Source organism: Phasianus colchicus, chromosome 30 (assembly GCF_987193195.1).
Source record: "Phasianus colchicus chromosome 30, bPhaCol1.hap1.1, whole genome shotgun sequence".
NCBI lineage: Eukaryota > Metazoa > Chordata > Aves > Galliformes > Phasianidae > Phasianus > Phasianus colchicus.
The window spans coordinates 163,720-184,838 of record NC_143465.1 but is presented as its reverse complement, the minus strand read 5'-3'; the positions used below and the strand labels follow the sequence as shown (position 1 = coordinate 184,838).

General features: G+C 41.0%; 1 protein-coding gene across 6 annotated transcripts; it reads left to right on the top strand.

The window, feature by feature from the left end:
- The first annotated feature begins 12 nt into the window (after positions 1-12).
- On the top strand, positions 13-20,031 carry LOC149914296 (annexin A4-like). Of its 6 annotated transcripts, none has more exons than XM_090127020.1 (5): positions 13-1,944; positions 2,194-2,307; positions 3,230-3,286; positions 6,215-6,362; positions 17,283-17,551. In XM_090127020.1, exons 1-5 carry the CDS (start codon positions 1,852-1,854, stop codon positions 17,327-17,329), a joined length of 459 nt encoding a protein of 152 aa, XP_089983146.1. In that variant the 5' UTR covers positions 13-1,851; the 3' UTR covers positions 17,330-17,551. The 6 variants fall into 6 exon arrangements, with proteins under 6 accessions (XP_089983146.1, XP_089983147.1, XP_089983145.1 ...); XM_090127021.1 differs by lacking the exon at positions 17,283-17,551 and adding an exon at positions 14,103-15,750; XM_090127019.1 differs by lacking the exon at positions 17,283-17,551 and having other exon boundaries at positions 13-757; positions 1,850-1,944; positions 6,215-7,411.
- The last annotated feature ends 1,088 nt before the right edge of the window (positions 20,032-21,119 follow it).

Genomic DNA, 21,119 nt, shown 5'->3' with positions numbered 1-21,119 from the left:
GCTCCCGGCGGGGTCGTTTGCGCCCGCGGTCGCGCCGTCATTGCGTCATCATCGCGCGCGTCCCGCGTGGCCCCGGCCCGGCTGCCCGCGGCGCTGCCCCGCTCCGCGCGCCCGCTCCGCTTCCGGGGCCCCGGGGCCCGCGCCCCCGGATCCTTTTCCTCCGCGCGGCCTTCCAGCCGCTCTGCCCCCGGCCTGCAGAGATGCCTCGGGTCGTCGTGACCGAAGTGCGGGACCGGCGCGTGGCGGTGTTGAACGTCGTTCCGTTGGCATCAGCCGTCGGTCAGCCCGTCCAGAGCCCTGTGCGGGGCCTTCGTTTCCTCAGGCGGATAACGGGAGGATGCCGGAGCCGAGGGGCGGTGGGAGGGAGGCGGGGACGGGAGCATCCTGCCGTGCCGCCAGCAGCCCGGGGGCCGCGTGCTGTGGGTGCCGGCACGAAGCTCCGCCGTCCGTCAGCACGGGAGCTGCGGTTCTGGTGCAGCAGCAGGAGCTCAGCGCAGCGCTGCAGAGAGCGGTCCGGCGGCACGGGAAGAAGATGACGGCCTGGAGCGCGAGTGCCTCAGCAGTGTCTGCAGCCTGCGAGGAGCCGAGCCGGGCTGGGGAGAGGAAGGTGTGGGAGTCCCGGGGAGGGACGCGCGATGGCAGCGTTATTGGCAGGATCAGCTGCTTCCTCCACCGCTCCCGACGCCGAGCACTGGTTTCCTTTGAGAAGCAGCCCACTGTCACATCTGTGGGGTTCCGCAGGACACACAGGCATGGGGTAAGTTTAGGTTGGATATCAGGACAAACTTCTGTGCAGAACTTCTACAGCCGTGGGTGGGATCCCCCTGAGCTCCCCTTCTCCAGGCTGAGCAGCCCCCTCTCTCTCAGCCTCTTGTCATGGCAGAGGTGTTCCAGTCCCTTCACCATCTTGGTAGCCCTGCGTTGGACTCTTTCCAGCATGTCCAGCTGTCTCCTGTACTGGGAGCCCAGAGCTGGACGCTGTTCTCCAGCTGCAGCCTCCCCAGTGCCGAGCAGAGCAAAAGGAATGGTGCAGAATACTGGTCCTTACCTGCTACAAGAGAAGTCAGGACTAGGGCTATGATGGGAGCGCATTGCTTTATGATTGACGTGGAGAACTGCTAGGAAGAAGGCCTGGTGGGCCTGAACACAGATGCCGGGTGGTCCAGCTTTTGTTTCACTGGAAACCAGGTACTCCGTGGGCAGCAGCATGGAGATATGTTCTCCATGCAGTTGTGCCCCCGTGGCTTCTTTCTGATATGCTTGGGAAGTCCCACTAGAACAGGCTGCCGTGTGAGACAGAAGTGAGAGAGAAGCATCAGTTGTGTGGGTGGAGTTTTACTATCTCTGTGTTCACATCTTTTATGTTTGTCTTCTTTTTTTTTTCCAGTTCAACTCTGCGTGCGTCGGTCTGCCTTTGCTAAATCCTTTTCTTGTGGCCTTAGGCAACAATCGAGGGGGTCTCAAGTTTCAGCGCTGAGCAAGAAGCGCAGGCTCTCAGGAAGGCCATGAAGGGCTTTGCTAAGTTGATCTCCCTCCATGGTCAACTTTTATTTTTTCCCCAGCACTGCGAATGGCTGCTCTGGTGGTTTGATAGAGGGAAGCATAGCTGCTTGCACTGCTCTGCTGCACAACTGCCCTAAAAATTGTTGGAAAGTGGAAACAGAACTGCCCTTCGTGTCCCAAAACGCAGCTGCTCTGGTGGCCTGGGTCCTGGCAGCTTTGTGTGCATCGATGTAGTCCTGGAGCTGTTGAGAGCCGGCTGTGTGAGGGACTGGAGGTGGCACAAGACCAGAGGGCACTTCTGATCCTTGTGCAAGCATCCTGACTAGCTTCCATTTGTTTCTTGCAGGCATGGATGAAGATGCCATCACTGACGTCTTGACCAAACTAAATGTTTCCCAGCGTCAGCAAGTTCTGATCACCTCTAAGAGCACTACTGGCAGGGTGGGTGGTCTGCAGAGATGCATGAACGTGGTTGTGTCACTTGGGTGCAAAGTGAAAAACGACCCAATCTCTACAAGAGAAAGGTCGGCAGAGACTTCACCTGACCAAGGTTGTTTTGTTCTTGTTCAGTTCAGAGCAGTTGTTGATGCAAGGAGGGTTGGAGCCTGAAGAGGAGTGCTGAACAGCTCAGTTCCTCTGTCCTCAAAGGCCGTCCCTTCTGCCAACTCCTTTCTCCTCTTTGCCTTCTAGGATTTGATTGATGACTTGAAGTCGGAGCTGAGTGGGAATTTTGAGAGGGTGATCATTGGGGTGATGACTCCCACCACCATGTATGACGTGCACGAACTAAGGAGGGCTGTGAAGGTTTGGAAATCTTCCTTTTGTATTGCTTAAGTTCTGGCCAAGGACTTACTGCTTTGTTATGCATGTCTTCTCTCTCTTAAAGAAACCTGGTTGCACGTCACAAGCAGGTGCTGGTATCTTAAGTCTTGCCTTGGTGATTCCCTAGGGAGCAGGAGCAGATGAAGGTTGCCCAATGGAAATTCTGGCTTCTCGCACCAATGGAGAGATTTGTCGCATTAATGAGAACTACAAGCTTCGTAAGGAGTGCGAAAGGCTCTCTTGTCAGTTTCCTTCTGTCTGCGCTTCTTAATTGGAGGCTGTAGCACTAATGATGATGGCTGGAGTGCTGCAGTGCTGCTGGGAGCCCTGGGCACAGTTCTGTACTTAGCTAGGTTACAGCTGGCAAATGTTGTGGGCAGCACCCAGGTGGTGGCCCTGCTCCTAACGGGTGCTGTGTGTGTGTTCTTGCTGGAATATGGCTGCTCCCTTGAGGATGGCATCGTATCTGACACATCTCCCATGTTTCGAAGGGTCCTCGTGTCCCTCGCAACGGTGAGCCAAGCTGAGGGGAGAAGGGGGTGAATGTTCAGAGCTGTGGGCACAGCTCTGCACTCAGTGGTGAGGAGCTCCAGGCTGGCTTTTTCTCACCCTGTGTGTCCCATGACCTGCTCCTCAAACCCAGCCTCTCCGGGGAGGGAACTCTGACTCTGGGTGTGCATGAGTGCTGTGGGCTCTTCTTTAAATGTCCCAGTGAAGTGGGTTGCTGCTCGTTTCAGAAGGAAGCCCAAAGTACATCTGAGCTGCATTTCATTTGTAAGCTAGTGTTCCCTTTGAAGGACTCCATTATCCATCCCCAGCAGCTTTTCATGAGTGGGGAATTCTCAGGAGTTGCTTCCAGTAGATGCTCTGGTGAACTGAGTCTTCTATCCTTGTGTCTTTGCAGGGAAACAGAGATGAAGGAATGTATGTGGATGATGCCCATGCTCAGCAAGATGCTCAGGTGCGTAGTAATGTGCTTCCCAATCTATTCTTGAGCAGGTGATGCATGGTGAAGAGAAGCCAGCCTGTGAAATGGAAATAATGCTTTTAGCCTTGTTTGCAAGTCTCTAACGAGAGGTCTCTCGACAGGCTGGCTACTTGGCAGGGGCAATGAGATTTTGGCTGTGGGTTGCCGTGCCTGGTAGGTGCTTGTTGGAAAATATCCGTGATCTAGACAAGTACGCGCCAGCAGTGCTCTAGCTGCAAGGGATTTAAGATCTCCTGTACGCCCAGTCTTCTCCATGAGCCTTACTTTGTCACCCCTAATGTCTTGAAGTGCCTGTACGAAGCGGGGGAGAAGAAGTGGGGAACAGATGAGGTGCAGTTTATGTCCATCCTCTGTACACGGAACAGGTATCACCTAGTGAGAGGTAGGACCCCTGCACAGTGTCCTGGGTTTTTCTTTCCTTCCTTGTTTGTGTGTGATGCTTTTGTAGGAGCTCTGTAGCTGTCCAGTAGATGTGAACTCTTCTGAGGCAGCAGGTGTCCTAGAGAGAGCCGCATTGCATCCATTCCATTCTGGCTGTTTTATTCCCTCCTGAGACTGAAAGGGACTTGAGAAACCGAAGTCCAACTGGCTGCAGCTCCAGCATGGAAAGCAGAGATCATGAAGTGTGACTGCCATTGGGGCAGGGGGGAGAGGAGCTAAGAAACTTGATTGGCAGCACAAAGCAGCAGGTCTTGAAAATGGTACTAGCTGTGGTAGGCCAATTCGCAAGACTGTTAGCAGTGAAAATGAATTATTTCTGTGGGGCGATCCTGATTTAGCTGAGAGTGCTGCAGGGATGAAAGAATGTTCATGCAGTATACGAGGAGCTTGTTGCAAAGCGGTCCTTTGAACCTCTGTGACTTTCTGCCATAGTTTTTGATGGTACAGAGGCATTGCTAACAAGGACATAACAGCATTAAATCTGAGATGGTAGGCAGTTATTCAATAGATTGTTTAGTTCTTGTTCGGCCTGTGCTTTTTGTTGTTGTCTGTCTGCTATTCAGCTCAGAATACAGAACTATTGTATTTCTCATAAATGCTTAGCACTCAAATATGGAAGTGCTTCACAGGCATTAATTTTTGTACCTAACAAGTTTTACTATGAAGCCACGAGTGTCTTCATCATTATTTAGCACAATAATTGCAGCAGTACAAACAAACAACCAACCTTATAAAAAATATTACATGCATTATTTTTTTTTAGCTCATCAAGGAAAGGGTTCTGTGAATCTTTACCTACACCTAGATCTACTGTGCAGTATACAAGATGGATACTCATCTGAAATATCTAGTGCTGTATCTATATGCAAAGTGTCAACCTAAATTTTTGGCTTTACAAAATTTTGATGACTATATTTTGCAGTAGATACATTTACAGCCTAGTTGTTTCTTCATTTCTTTTTATTTCCAGTACTTGAATGTATTATAGGATTCTATATGGGTTTATTTGTGTGGCAAAGATCACCTTTCTTTGTTTACTGCTCCAAGATACTCGTTTTATTGAAAATTACTCATGAAGACTTATGATGTTTCTCTGAAAATGCTGAAAATAACTAAATGGCAATCTTTAACATTTACCATTAGAAAACAAATGGTTTGTGCATGAGATGAAAAGACAATAAAATCTGTTATGTTAACAGATAGATATCATTTACTTTTAAGCAGAGTACTATGAAATCTTTTACCAAGAGGTACAAAATTACAAAAGAAGCACTGAATTTACTTCAGTCATTTTTAAATTTTACTTGAGAGTCTGTCACGGAGTTATCTAGATCAACGTGTGCCCTCGACAGGGGGCAGCAAGCCCATAGGCCCCCTGGCCCAAAAACAGGACGGAAAAGGGGGAAGGGAAGGGAGATGGGAGCTGGGCCCAGAAACCAGAACAGCAGCAACAATCTAAGGAGGAAAACTTAATTTTACTAAACATGATATCGGAATGCAAGATAACACAATATAATATAATATAATTGAAATTGAGGCTAATAAATCAAATAAGAGAGAGAGAGTGTCCGAAACTAAAAGGCCTACTTTGAACTGAAGGCACACGGTTGGGGAGCAGACCCACACACTGCTAGGCAGTGAGCAAGAGAGCCAGAGAGCAAGATCCCATGACTCCCTCCCATGGCTTATCCTCCTCTCTGAACATGAAGTCCCCTGGGATGTGTAGTTCTTCCTTTCTTCTGAGAACCAGGCATCCAGAAAGTTGTCAGTCCACGGAACTGGAGTATTAACTCTTTAATTACCCGTGCTTTACATGATGTTTGGTGTGGAATACCGATAACAAAATTATAAAACCATGACAGAGTACTGTGTTTTGTACTTTTTTGACTTCCAAAGTCAAAAAAGAGCTGATTTTGCTGTGGGAGGTAACTATGGTTAGGAGAGAAACTGTGTGCTCATTTTCCAGAAGGTAGTACATAAAAAATAAAGAAAGATCTTTGTATTCCTGGAAATTTGAGAAATTGGAGGGTCTGCTGTAGGAAATAGGATATATCAGTGTTTCTGTTTACAAGACAGTGACTGCTGTTTGTAATCTGTTAGAGGATGGGTATCTTGTCACAGAACAACCCTTTTGGACATCTTTATAAATGTTTTAGTAACTGAGCAATGGATCAGTGATGCAAAATACTTTCTTATCTAGCAGCAGCTCTTATCTGAATTTACTGTATCTATTGTGGAGAAAGCACGAGGTTCCAGTGCTACAGTGTTTGTGTTGTGAGCACTACAAAACTTTTTAAAACCACTGTTCATTTGCTCAGTATCAAAGAAAACATTTTAACCAAACTTAAGTGCTAACTAGTCACTCGGAGGTCTTCACTACCTAAAATTTTCCTTCATAACAGAATCTTTACAGTGTATGAGATAGAAATAATAAAATAATTTTCTTATTCTTTCCCTTAGGCATTTCCTGGAAACACAGACTCTGATAGTGTGGTCCGACATGATTTGCAACACCCAGTCATTGCTCGCTATGTACGTATAGTTCCTTTAGATTGGAATGGAGAAGGCCAAATTGGGTTAAGAATTGAGGTCTACGGCTGCTCCTACTGTAAGTTTTTCCATTATATTCCTTTAAAAAAAAAAAATCTAAATAGAAACTGTCTTTGAATTTCAGATTAAATCTGAATCTCAAGTGCTTTTTGCTAAAATGCATGAAGATATTCCAGGATTACTAATTGTAATAACTGGAGCTTAATTTAATATTTACTGTATCCTTTATTCTGAGTTTCTAGTTAGCTCTTCTATAGGAAATACAGCATTAGAATTAGTAAGAGTGCTTTGAAATCACTACTTTTGATCTTCAAAATTGTTTTTGCAGAAGACTTGAATAGACCAGTTGAGGAAAAGATAGCATTCAGATACATTTCATGCTGGGTCTTGAGAGGGAAACAAGACATAATTCATTGCCTGATGACAAAGATAAAAATAAAACAAGTAAAAATTCAATTGAAGAAGCTCACCTTGTCTAAATATGACATGTTTTTCGGAGATTTTTCCTTTAATATTTGAGTATAACTTTAGAATCTCTTCTAAAAAAAAAAAAACGAGATGAGCAATGGTGCAAGTGGTTAAGAGCACAACAGATCAAGTTTTAAGAAAAGCAAGTGTAGTTTCTAAATACCATTCCTTGAATTTGATCCTGTGGGTGCTTACGTGAAGTCCACATGCCTGCAAACTGTAAATGTCTGATGTCCTATTTCTATGCAAATTTAGTACAGTATTCTTGTAGGTGTTTTAGGGGAAATAAATACTTGAGATTTATCTTAAAAAAAAAAATAAAAAATGTTAGAACAAGTTAAGAAGCACCTATCTTGAAGACTCTTCCATTGACATCAAGTGATTTAAGACCTATTGAAACACTTTGTCATGGTAACTAGCAATTATGTTAATTAACTAGCAAAAATATCTTGTGATTTCTGTTGCTTTGACTTGGCTATGTGCTTTCACTCTACTAAAATATTTTATATGCTGTTTTAAGTGTAGCCAACACTATAACATGGTTGATTTCACATCATGATTACATTTTTTTACATTTAAGTATATCTACTATACAAATTCAAGTATATGGAGACAGAAACCAACTTTTTTTTTTTTTAATCCAACACTTTTTTAAACAACAACAAAAAAAAGAAAATATTTTTAAGTTGTAGGTTTTTTTGTTTTTTGTTTTTTTTTTTTAGCCAAAAATATTTACAAGCAAAAGGTTTTAGGTTTTTGTTTTGTTTCCTTTTTTTTTTTTTTAATTAAATTGATATCTTATGCACTGTAAGCACGTTACAAGATGAATTTGGAGTCTGAAACTAAATGTGAGGAAAAGCATAGTTGGCTAACAAAATTATTTCTGTCACTGGATGAAAAGTTGTCTGCTTGAAAGACTGCATATTTCTGGAGAAAAATAAAACACATCTATCAAGGAAATAATGAATCAACTAAAAAAATACTGATAAAATTTGTCTTCACAGACAACTGAAGTAAGAAACCTAACCTTTTGTTTTCCTCGAAGAGAAGCATTGAACTGCTAGCATTATAAGTTATTTCAGTATTTTGTTAATGACATTAATAATAATGTTTTACATTTATATGTCTATAGGAACTTTTTTTTTCTTTCTCCTCCCAAACAAACAAAACAAAGAAACAAAAAAAACCTCTCCTAAAATACTGTGTAGATTTTAGAAGCAGGAATCAGGCTGTCCTTGAGTCAGTATGCTGAAACCAGTAGACAGCAGCAGCGCAGTTGAGAAGAAAAGTTCACTGTCTTATGACTTCTTGGAAAAACAGAATAATGTTTGAGAGTTCCAAACTTGTTTTCAAATGCATTATTTGGAGCAACTTATGTAAAGTTACATTGTTCCATAGATACGGAATTCAGCAGGAGCAAAGTTTTTAGCCCTATAATTAGTATTGTATATTGAAGCATTGTCATTAACCAGTGAGATTTGCAGATTAATCCTGCTGTCAGTGAAGAAACTGACTGTATAGATAAGTAGCAATTTTTTAAGCCTGATTAAAACATGGGCATCTAATCCAATTTGTGAAATTTTTTTGAAACATTACCTAAAGCAAAAGGTTGCTTAATACCTTACAATCATATATTTTTCTTCAAGTTTGTAGGTTTATATTGAATGCAGTCTTTTATTTAGAGAATATTTGAGAACATATTTCAGATGTAGAACTTGCACATTTTCTCATAGTAAAGGTTTAATTGGAAAGTCATAAACTTAGTGCTTAAAAAAATATTTCATTGCACAATACAGCAATCTGGTTATTAGTCTCAGAGTATTAAGAACTCTCATTAAACCACATATTGAAATACGTGGTCATTAATTGCCATATTGATTTGTTCTTATTTTTCTTGAGTATGCTGATAAAATACACATTATTTTTTGTGTGTCAGAAATGGAAACCACATTCTTCCTTACACAGCAATGTGAATTAAAAAAAAGGTTCAACTTTAAAAGAGAATTAGAGATGACATCTATTCCCTAGAGAAGTTTGTAAAATTACAAAATATTTCCTTTCAAGGTGCTCTTATTCATTTAATTATTTGCTTGCCTTCTTGCTTTGAGATTTTTCTATGTTTGAAACTGCAGATGAGATCTGTGACGTTACTTTCTAATAGATCTCTTGGAAGTCACAAAAATAAATAAATAAATAAATAAATAAATTAAAGGCTCCCTCTACAGTAAGATTGAAAATGTTCTTTACATTTCTCTCTGTGAATAAGTGCTGATGTCAAATTTAGAAAAGATTTTAACTGTGTGGGAAGAGAAGCAAACAAAATATTTAACATTAAAAAAAAATATACTGTAGTCAACGGGAGTTGTAGCTTTCATTTTAAAATCATAGAATGACTTATGTTGGAAGGGATTTTAAATATCATGTAGTTCCAATGCCCTCACATGAACATAGTTATCAACCACTAGATCAGGTTGCCCAGGGCCTGATCCAGACTGGCACTGAATGCCTCTAGGGAAAAAGCATCTGCATCTTCTCTGGGCAACCTTTTCCAGTCCTTTACCACAGTGAATAAAAAATTTCCTCCTATCATCTAACCTAAATCTCCTTTCTTTTAATTTAAAACCATTCTTGCCCGTTCTCACTAATAGACCATGAAAAAAGTTGGTTTTCTGCCAGTTCATAAACTCCTCTGAAGTATTGGAAGGTCACAATGAGGTCTCCCCAGAAAAACAATCCTCCTCTCCAGTATAAACAAGCCCAACTTCCTGAACCTCACGGGAGAGGTGCTCCAGCCCTCTGATCATCTTTGTGGCTGCCCTCTGGACTGATTCCAACAGCTCCACATCTTTATTGTCTTCAGGGCCTAAGACCTGGGCACAGTATTTCAGGTGTGACTTCACAAAAACAGAACTGAGGGGGACAACTTCTTCCTGTTACCCAGTTGGCTGCCCTTCTTTTGAGGCAGTCCAGTATACTGTTGGCCTTCCAAATTGCAAGTGCACAATGCTGGCTCACATCCAGCTCTTTATCCACTAGGACCCCCAAGTTCTACTTGACAGAGCTGCTCTCATTGAGTACTTCTCCCAGTCTGTTCACATATCTGAGATTGCTCCAACCCAAGTGGCAACACCTTACATTTTGGTTTGATGAATCTCATTTGATTTTACATGAGCCCGCTTTTCAAGCTGTTCCAGGCGATTACAGATATGTAGTGAAGCTGTGCAGAGAGAAAATTAGAAAAACCAAAGCCCAGTTAGAACTGAGCTTGGTCATTAAGATAAAAGACAACAATAAATATTTCTATAAATATATCAACAGCAAGAGGAGGGCTAGAGAGAACCTCCATGACTTGTTGGACACCGAGGGCAACATGGTGACCAAGGATCAGGATAAAGCTGAGGTATTAAGTGCTTTCTTTGCCTCAGTCTTTAATAGTAAGACTTGTTACTCCCTGGGAACACAGCCTCCTGCACTGGTAGATAGGGATGGGGAACAGAATAGGCCCTGCATAATCCATGATGAGATGGTTTTGGACTTGCTCCAGAAGCTGAATGCTCAAAAGTCCATGGAGTCAGATGGATTGCATCTAGAGTGCTGAAGGAGTTAGTGGATGTGGTTTCCAAGCCACTCTTCATCATCCTTCAGCAGTCCTGGCTAACCGGGGACGTCACAGTGGACTGGAGACTGGCAAATGTGACACCCATCTTCAAAAAGGACGGAAAGATGATCCTGGTAGCTCCAGGTCTATCAGTCTCGCCTCAGTACCAGGGAAGATTATGGAACAGATAATCTCAGGAGACATAATGGACCAATTAAAAGTCAACCAAGGGATCAGGCCTAGTAAGTATGGGTTTACAAATGGTAGATCATGTTTGGCAAACCTGATTTCATTCTATGACAAGGTGAGCCATTTAGTGGATGAAGGTAAGGCTGTCGATGTGATCTACCCGGACTTCAGTAAAGACTTTGACACTGTCCCTCACAACATTCTCATGGAGAAGGTGGCTGCCCATAGCTTGAATAGATGTATGCTCTGCTGGGTGAAACACTGGCTGGATGGCCAAGCCCAAAGAATTGTGATCAATGGAGTTGAATGTAGTTGGCGGCTGGTCATGAGCAGTGTCCCCCAGGGTTCAGTACAGGGGCCGCTTCTATTTAACATCTTTATTAACAATCTTGATGAGGGGATTGAGTGCACCCTCAGTAAGTTTGCAGTCTACACCAAATTGAGAGGGAGTGTTGATCTGCCAGAGGGGAGAAAGGTGCTACAGAAGGTCCTGGATAGACTGGATTGATGGGCCAAGGTGAACCGTGTGAGATTCAATAGTGTCAAGTGTCAGGTCCTGCATTTTGGTCACAACAACCCCAGGCAACCCTATAGGCTTGGGAAGAAGTGGCTGAAAAGTTGCCTGTCAGAAAGGGACCCTGGTATATTGATGGACAGTCAGCTGAATACGAGCCAGCAGTGTGCCCAGGTGGCCAAGAAGGCCAGTGGCATCCTGGCTTGGATCAGGAATGGTGTGGTGAGCAGGACTAGGGAAGTAATTTGGCCCCTGTACTCAGCACTGGTGAGGCCTCACCTCGAGTACTGTGTTCAGTTTTGGGCACCTCAATACAGAAAGGACATGGGGTGCGAGCAGGTCCAAAGAAGGGCTGCAAGGCTTGTGAAGGGCTTGGAAAATATGCCGTATGAGGAGCGACTGAAGGAATTGGGCTGTTTAGTCTGGGGAAAAGGAGTCTGAAGAGAGACCTTATTACTCTCTTCCAGTACCTGACAGGTGCTTACAGCAAGTGCAGGGTTGGTTTCTTCTCACTGGTGACAGGATGACGGAAAATGGTCTCAAGTTGTGCCAGAGTAAGTTTAAGCTGGATATCAGGAAAAGCTTCTTTACAGAAAGGGTTGTTAAGCACTGGAATAGGCTCCCCAGAGGCAGGGTTGAGTCACCTTTCCTGAATGTGTTTAAAAACCATTTGTTTACTGTGCTCAGAGACATTATTTAGCAGAGGGTTGTTAGAATTAGGGTAAGTTTGGTTAGGTTGTGGTTGGACTTGATGGTCTCTGAGGTCTTTTCCAACCTGAGCACTTCTATGGTCAGGCATAGTCTATCCTTGATGAAGCTGTGTTGGCATTCTTGAATCACCCCCCTCCCCTTTCTTGCACATGCCTTAGAGTAGATTCATGGAGGTTCTGCTCTGTGATCTTCCCTGGCACAGGTAAGGCTCACTGGTCGATAGTCTCCCAGATTTTCCTTTCTCCCTTTATTAAAAATGGGAGTGATGATTCCTTTTTCCACTTGCCAGGACCTTCACCTGACAGCCATGAATATTCAGAAATGATTTAGAGTAGCTTGGCAACCACATCAGTCAGTTAGTTCAGGACTCTGAGATACATGTTGTCCAGCTCCAGAGACTTGTCCATATTTAGTGTCATAAGGCAGTGTCAGACTTGCTCTTTTCTGACAGTATAGGAGGCATTTTGCTCCCCATCCCCTTTGTAGAGTTTCAGGTACATATAATATATTTAATACACTCAAAAGAGGAGAAAGGATCTTTACATTTGCAGTGACATAATTTATCAGAAAGCAAGCCATAGGAAAAATTTATCAAAAAGCAAGTCATAGGAAAGAAAGTAATGTTACAGAAGGCAAAGTATCCACTGAATTCATTAATGCAAAGCTGATGGAATATTTATATTCAAGCTCTTTTTGAGACAGAGAGTAAAGAGACATGATAGATAGATGTCTCTCGTCATGTTCCCATTTATGAATTTTTTAGACAATCAGCAAATTCAAGGCATCTGGAGCCTATGACAACTACAATATATATTGTATTTTATCACTGATTTTTGAAGTTCATAATAAGCTCCTGCAGAATCATTGCCATACGAATAGTTCCTTCAATCACAATACTGCAGCAGATTAATGCATACAAAACAAACAAACAAACAAACAAACAACAACAAAAAAAACAGTAGCATTCCTATTGAACAGTCTTTGACAGCACTTTTTAAGATAATCTTCTGAGGACTTCTGGGTGCTGAAATCTTATGGCATGAGTGGAATGGAGTCACTGATACCTTTGCTCATGGACTAGTTCTATCTTGCTATGTCAAATGTTACTGTTAGAGTATTCTGATGTATGACTGATTTCTTTTTAAGGAAGGAGAGAAAAGAAGAAAAATAAACAAGTCAGACCTTATCATTTTATGAAGAAATGAACATTTTTTTATGGAGATTATTTACTCCTTAGATAGTACAGTGAACAAAATCTTGGTCATGTGAATATTTACAAGAGAAAAAAAAATTAGACTTGGAGATGCTGTTAAGGCTTAAGCCATAAGCATTTGAAAGGAATATTTACAATAACTGTTTTGAAAATATTGAAGTGCTAAAAATTAGAGCTTGAACAGATTTTGACAAGTTAATCCTATTTGCCTGTAGTGACTTTAAGTGAAACCATTGTTCCTCTTCACTATTAATTCCACATTCATCAGCTGTATTCATCATTAGAAAAATTTCTGTGATACTTGTAATTTCCTTTGCCATTGTCATGCTATTGCTACCAACTATTCATATCTCCATCACTCTCTCCTATGGTTGCCATATGTACTTCACAGAAACTCCATTCTCTCCAAAACTATATATTACATCAAAATATCACAGGGAATATTTAAAGTAGATAAGAAAGCCACTATTTAACTTGTGTGGAACCTAACCAATTTTCTTTTGTCCAGTGCCACTAGATAGATATACTGGACATTTTGTTTCATCAGCCTATGCTCACAAACAAACAAACCTTCACGATCAAAAAACTGATGAAGTGTCTTGATGGCCACTGGAACTCCCTATGCTGAATGAACTATATGTCCATATGTATGTAAACATATGAATACATATTTATTCTTTTACACTTTTTTTTTCCACCTAAATTGTGAAGATACTTATGTGGTCTCATAATCCATGTAAATGGTTCTTTGCCAACCTCTCATAATATTTTATTACTCATAATAATAATGTTCACTAAACTGTCTTAATGAAAAGATGGACTTCTATGACCATAGAAGTGATGGAACTGCATAAAAATATTAAATGATAGATAGGAAGAAACATTTTGAAGCATATGTTTTGTCTAATCATGTTCTCATATTTGTAGCAACTGTATTAAATCATTGTAATTAAAATTGTTTTTCATTTTGGAGAAAAAAAGAATCACAGATGTGAGAAAATTATCAGCAGTCACTGTAAACTTAGTAGCTTTGTTTGTGACAGTGAATAGAACACTTAAGAGTTATCCGAAGCATCCAACCCTCTTTTTCTCTGTTTCTCTTTAGATATTTTTATTCTGGATATTTCTACAATTTCTATGTAATTGATCTTCAGCCAGCATAGTCACAGTTCAACATCTGCAAGCATAGCTTGGTATTTACTTTTTCTGATATTACAGGTGCATGTCTCAGTACTTGTATTAAAACAATGGAGAGTGAGGGAAATGAACTGTGAAAGCATTTGAAGATCTCTTTGAAAACATGCTCTGTTTGAAAGCTTAATTCTTTTCTAATGTACTCTCTAGCATGTTTTTTTTTTTTTAATTTTATTTTTCTTATTTGTTTTCACATAGAGGGGACTTCTTATCTTGAAGATCATAAAAAGTGGTGATTTTCCTCATTTGCTCCATGGTACTCCTCAAACAGTAGAGTTTTGCAGATTTAGGATCAAAAATAACTTTTTTTTTTTTTTTTTAATAAGTATTTAAAGTGTGGGTTGTTTACCTACTCCCCAGGAAGAAATAGTTGTGATTGTTTCTTTGCAAGTGTTTGTTATTCTGGTATGAAAGTAAGTGAGAACAGACTTCAGCTAATTTCTTATCTCTAGTGGTTAACAGTAATAGGTATGGGTCTATTTTGGTTCTGGCTGTCCAGCACAGGGCACCCCAGACACACACAGCAGCCCAGCAGGCCCTGTCATCAACTCGGCACCTAAGAATGGTACAATTTTTAAATGAAATATTAAAATTTAACATATATTTTTCATTCTTTTAACATATATTTAGTCTGATACAAAAAATGTTTTATTTTTGTATCAACTTCTTGAAACCACAGCAAATTGAGCAGTCCATTATTTTTAAATGTCTAGCTGTAGTGAAGTTACTGGTGGATATTCTCAGGCACCACAGGTTTGTGATCTGCAACAGCAATGTGTATCCCATACAAGTACATTTGTTATGCATCAGTGGATGCATAATCAAAGTCAGATTTAAAAAAGATCTATTTTACATGCATACATATCCCACCAAAATGTTCAGTTGCATACTCAAACATTTTTCAATTACACTTGAACACTTTTTTAAATCATTCAGCATTTCCTTTAGAAGAGTATGTATTGCTAGTTCATTTTTAAAAGATTTTTTAAGGTTTTTTGATGGAATACTGTATAATCAATGAATGTACAGATGTTATAACAGAATCACTGAATGGCCAGGGTTGGAAGGGACCTCAAGGATTGTGGATCGCCAACCTCCCTGCACATGCAGGGCCACCAACCTCCCCATTTAATGCTAGACCGGGCTACCCAGGGCCTCATAAAATCTGGCCTTGAACACATTCAGAGATGGGGCATCCACAACCCCTCTAGGCAGCTGTTCCAACACCTCACCACTCTCTCTGTAAAGAACTTCCCCCTGACATCCAACTTAAATCTTCCCTCCCTCAACTTCAAACCATTTCCCCTCGTCCTGCCATTATCTACCCTTTCAAAGAGTTGACTCCCCTCCTCTTTGTAGACTCTCTTTAGGTACCGGAATGCTGCTAAGAGGTCACCCTGCAGCCTTCTTTTCTCCAGGCTGAACAAGCCCAACTCCCTTAGCCTGTCCTCACAGGGGACGTGTTCCATCCCTCTGATCATCTTTGTGGCCCTCCTTCAGAAAAATTGATTTAGAAATACTAATTTTTTTTTTTATGGGACACTTGGACTTTGTTTATCTTTTAGAACGTCACAATAAATTAAATAAGATTTGAATACATTCCCTTAAAAATTTTCTTTGCTCTGAAAGTAATGCTTCCCATTTATCAAATTGTATCATCATAATCTTATATAATATAGTTTCCATTTAAATAGAATAAGTTCTAAGCTACAGAAGATTATTTTTCAATGTAGTCACCATGACTAGCTATGCATTTTTGGTGGTGATTGAAGAAGGGCTTGTATGCTGCGCGTATTGTTTAAAAAAAAAAAAAAAAAGCCTGGAGCAGCAGATTTGATCCACTATTACTGTCACCACTGCTGAAACACACCACCTAACACACTATGCTAACACTAACCGTTAAATCTCTGTGAATGTTCATCAAGTATTGAAGAATGTCAATGGATGCTGTTTTTTCCACATGGAGGAATTCAGTTATATCTTTGTTTCATGTGCACTTCTGTGTCAGATATAATTTTCACAGACTGCCACTATGCTGCCATCATGGCAACAAAATCTAGTGGGATACTGGTGGGAACGTTCAATCTCTACTGTTATACTACTGATATCTACCTCTGATATCATGGGCCAACAAAATAAAATAGAAGGCATTGCTTTCAGAGCAGCCTTTGCATGAGAAATCTATAAATCTTTCCTTTTCACATAAGTGCTTATATAACTTCTAGATTAGAAAATTATTTTAATAAAGGAACCTCAAACTTTTAGAAGAATGTATGTAATTAGCAAGTTCTGAAAATAAATATTTTTTTTACATTATTAATTGTTTTCAGCATTTATTTTTCCGAACAGAACTTCATATTTCTGTATTGGTTGCTGGAAAAAGAATTATTGCTTAATTCCTTGCATGGTAACATCTCTATTTTTCTTTTTCAGAAACTTGAAGTAGTGGATTTTTAATTCTTTCAATATAAACATGTTCTTACTTCCTTTCTTCCTTCGTTTTCTCTCTCCTTGTTTTCTTTATTTCTCATGGTACATAGTTGCCCTTTTGGTTCTAAGTATATTGAACAACTTGAGAGAATAACTTTATAAAACTATAGCTATAAAAAAGTTCTTTGTTACCTAAAAGATCGCATCCCTGGATGTGTTTAAAAACCATTTGGATGTGCTGCTCAGATAGATGATTTAGCAGAGGCTTGTTAGGGTAGTAAGGTTAGGTCGTTGGACTCAGTGATCTTGAATGTCTTTTCCAACCTGAGTGATTCTATGATTCTATTTGTATAGCCACAGCTGGCATTTATGTAGCATGCTTTTATTTACGGATGCTCTTGCTTAGTGATGCATGTATAAGTGTGTCTGTCCCCCCATCACTTTACCCCTGTGTACATTCTCTTCAGGTAGAGAGAAAAGCGGTGATTCTGTTTCCTATGAAGACTAAATTGCAAACAATCATACAGACTGTTACTGAACTAAAGAAAACTGAGTTAGTTGTGTTGTTTTTGGTGACATCAGTGTTGCCATGGTACCAGAGGATCTCAACGCACCCCTTTTGCTTGGGTACTTCTTACATTTTTTTCTATGCCTTGTATAGGTGCAGAAAATTGTACCATTGAACTGTCCACTGGACTAATGGGGTAAGTGGGACAGCTGTCCCTTCACCGCTGCTTCATAGCTTCTCTTCTTTGACTCGTTTTCTGAGGAAAGCCTCTGAACGGAATACAACTTGCAAGCATTGGTTGTTGGTTCTTTAGGTTAGATTCAGTGAAGCTTACTTATATCTGGTTAATCTGGGGAGGATTGAAGATCCTCTGTATCTCTGTCACCTGTTCCACGTTTGAGCACCCTCACAGTGAGAGCCTTTTCATTCTACTAAGTATCACCCTGGGTAGGGACACATTTCACTAGATGAGGTAAAAGGAGCAGTCCTTGAGAGCAGTCCTGCAGAGAAGGACCTGGGCGTCCTGATGGATGATAAACTTAACATGAGCCAGCAGTGCTCTTGCAGCTCAGAAAGCAAATGGTATACAGGGCTCCATCAGAAAAGGGGTGGTCAGCAGGGACAGGGAGGTGATTGTCCCTCTCCACTCTGCTCTTGTGGGGACCCATCTGGAGTACTGTGTCCAGATCTGGAGCCTCCAGTACAAGAAAGACAGAACTGATGGAGAGGGTCCAGAGGACGACCACAGAGATGATCATGGGACTGGAGCACCTTCCCTACCAAGATAGTCTGAGGGAGCTGGGCTTCTTCAGTCTGGAGAAAAGAAGGCTGCAGGGTGACCTCACTGCAGCCTTTCAGTACCTAAAGGGAGCCTACAAACTGGAGGGGAGTCATTTCTTTGAAAGAGTAGACAACAGCAGGACAAAGGAAAATGGGTTTAAGTTGAGAGAGGGAAGATTTAGGTTGGATGTCAGGGGGAAGTTCTTTACAGAGAGAGTGGTGAGGTGCTGGAACAGCTGCCAAGAGAGGTTGTGGATGCCCCATCCCTGGAGGTGTTCAAGGCCAGATTGGATGGGGCCCTGGGCAGCCTGGTCTAGCATTAAATGTGGAGGTTGGTGGCTGTGCACATGGCAGGGGGGTTGGAGATTCATGATCCTTGAGGTCCCTTCCAACCCTGGCCATCTGTGATTCTGCAATTTTTCTGGGAGGCAATTAAAGTTAACGTAAATACAGTTTTGCAGCTTACTGCTGTGCTTTCTGGAAACTTTTGCCTGGGTAGCTGTGCTCATCAGAGGTCATATTTCACTGCAGTCTGGCTGACATAAGTAAGCCAGAAAGGTAGGTAGTATATATCTCAAGTGAAGCAGCAAATGACAAATTCACCAAGAAGTTTAAAAAATCGCTGCACTGCCCAATAACTCAGTGTATTCTTCTATGTTTTAAATACATGAGAAGACAATGCATTCCTGGAGCATGCCTGAAAATCAGTAAAGATGTGCAAGTTGACAACACATTCTAGCAAATCACACTGCCATGGCTTAATACAGTATTTTCCTACAAATGATCTTTACTGCTTTTTTGCTGAAGGTTATTGATCCTTCCGAGAATTTTCACCAGCTTCAGTGGGTCCAGTGCTTCATAGTATAGCTTAAAAAAAAACAAACAGGACCTTCTCCCTGCCTATCTTCAAGCTCTGTTTCTTTGTAGGAAGGTTACTGAACCTCATGTGGCCTGTAGCTTCCCATACAGTAATCTTTTTTTGCTGCAGATTTTTAAGAGTGATCCTTATTCCCCTAGCATTAAAAACAGCATCTTTCTTTCACACAGCCACTTGATTGTGTTCTTAAAATGAGATAATGACAATTTCCACTCTTGAAGATATTTGAAGCTCTGGATACTTGAAGCTCTGGATGTACTTATGGGCAACCTGCTCTAGCTGATTCTGCTTGAGCTGGGGGATGGACGAGATGACCTCTAGAAGTCCTTCCAATCTCAACAATTTTGCAAGTTTCTGAAGATGAAATTATAGCTGAGGCAAATACAGTTCTCCCAATCCCCTACCAATCCTTTCCAACAAGTTTCTAATAATAATATATTGTTGATCTTCATTTTGATTTTACTTTCATGTTATCTCACACAAAGTGGGGGGACATAGGACAGGAAGTAAAAAAGAACAACATAAAAGGAATGATGAATATTTTCACAAAATTAAATTATGTGGCCTGCCATATCTGAAGAAAAAGAAGGATATAAGTTCTTTTGAGAACTGCGGTTTAACTTGTCACGTAGCTAAACATCACACAGCCATTCACTCTCTCCAGACTCCCCCTTTCCATCCCAGATGGAATGAGGGAGAGAATTGGGAAAAAAAAAAAAAACAAAAAAAAACAGGAATTGCAGGTTGAGATAAAAACTATACACAAAGAAGAGGAAAATGGGAAGAAATGCAACTATAAATATATAAATGCATACTTTATACAGCCACAGTGCAATTACTCTCTACCTACTGACCAATCCACAGCAATAAATACAACTCCCTGCTGACCTGTGGCCTGCCAGCAATGCAAGTTCTTACCCCATACCAACCAATGCCCAGCAACCCTCAAGGGGTGTCTGTCCCATGTCCTGGCCTTCATCAATACTAGAGCACTTCTCCACCAGTCCAAGTCAATCTACATCCCCATCCCCCTTCAAACTTAGTTTACAGGTCTTTGGATGAGCCCTGCTAATTCCTGTTCCAGAACCCTTTTGCTACTGTGAAATAAACCTTTTCCATGTATTACTGTCAGGTCTGGTGTCTTATAAAACCAGCCATGATCAAAGAACTCAAAGCCCTGCCTATAGCATCAGTCTTGTAGCCAGGCATTTATGGACTGGATCCTTCTATTCCATCCCATGTCATCACCTGAAAACGAAGGGAGGGAAGAGAAAATAACTTGTGCCCCAGACCCTTTCACCAACTGTCCCAAGGCCTTGAAGACTTTCTTCATTCCCCTCAGACTATGGGATGCAGTTTCCTCCCCATCTGTGGAAGATCAGCAGAGGGTAGTAGTCATGACCTTCTGCATGTCATATTTTATAGAATAACCCTTGGCCTAATTCTGGCCACCTGTCCTGGCTCCACCCTCCCCTTGCAGTCATGCGTATAGTGGTGACTTCTTTTTCCCACTAAGTGGCCTGTCCTGGCTTGGCCATGGACATGCTCCCATGACTAAGCAAAAGCCAGGACATCTTTATTTCAGCTGAAACCAGAACAAGTGTTAAAAAGGACACAAAAGCATACCAAAAAAAAAAAAAAAAAAAAAAATTACCTAAATTTAAATTTAGAAAAAGTTTGGCTTTCTTGAGTTCCAAGGTGATATAGTCTCTTGTTGTCCTTCTCCATGGAAAATTACACCTTCACTTTCAGAGGTCTTAAATTTCAGAGAGATGACATCTTTCAATGTTTTCATTTTCTTGTTCCTGAATCTGTATGGTAGCACTACGTGGCCATCAAAATTGATAACATCAGCCCCTAATGAAGAAAAAAAAAAAAAAAAAAAACAACATAACATTGTTTATGAGCGATTATATATTCCAGTAGCTATTGGAAAAAACAGATACGTTGTATGTAGATTGTATCTGAACAGAATAAAAACCTGTGCAAGTGCAGTATGCATTGCAAATATATTTTCTATTGACCAAGGATTATTCCTATAAAAAGTAGGAACGAGGAAGGGCATAAGTTTAATTCATAGGATGTAAAAAACCAGCATCAGGAAAACAAATACTGCCACAGTACTAATTTTATTCTGACTTTTCTTAAATGTATTTGCTTTCCTATGCATTTTCTTAACTAGTTGACAACTTCTGAGTTATCATTAATTACTCATATTATGCCTCCTAAAATCAAATATATGCATCTGTGAAGACTGTAATCACTAAGACATGAAACTAAAAAAATTGTGTAGGAGTTTTAAAATATTTTTCCTTGCCTTGTTCAGTTGTATA

What these genes read in the sequence shown, in the direction of transcription:
- LOC149914296 (XM_090127019.1), top strand. Translation starts at nt 1,852, where the DNA reads ATGGATGAAGATGCCATCACTGACGTCTTGACCAAACTAAATGTTTCC. An exon ending in CTAAGAGCACTACTGGCAGG is followed by an intron (nt 1,945 to 2,193) that starts GTGGGTGGTCTG and finishes TTTGCCTTCTAG; the next exon opens with GATTTGATTGATGACTTGAA. An exon ending in ATGCTCAGCAAGATGCTCAG is followed by an intron (nt 3,287 to 6,214) that starts GTGCGTAGTAAT and finishes TCTTTCCCTTAG; the next exon opens with GCATTTCCTGGAAACACAGA.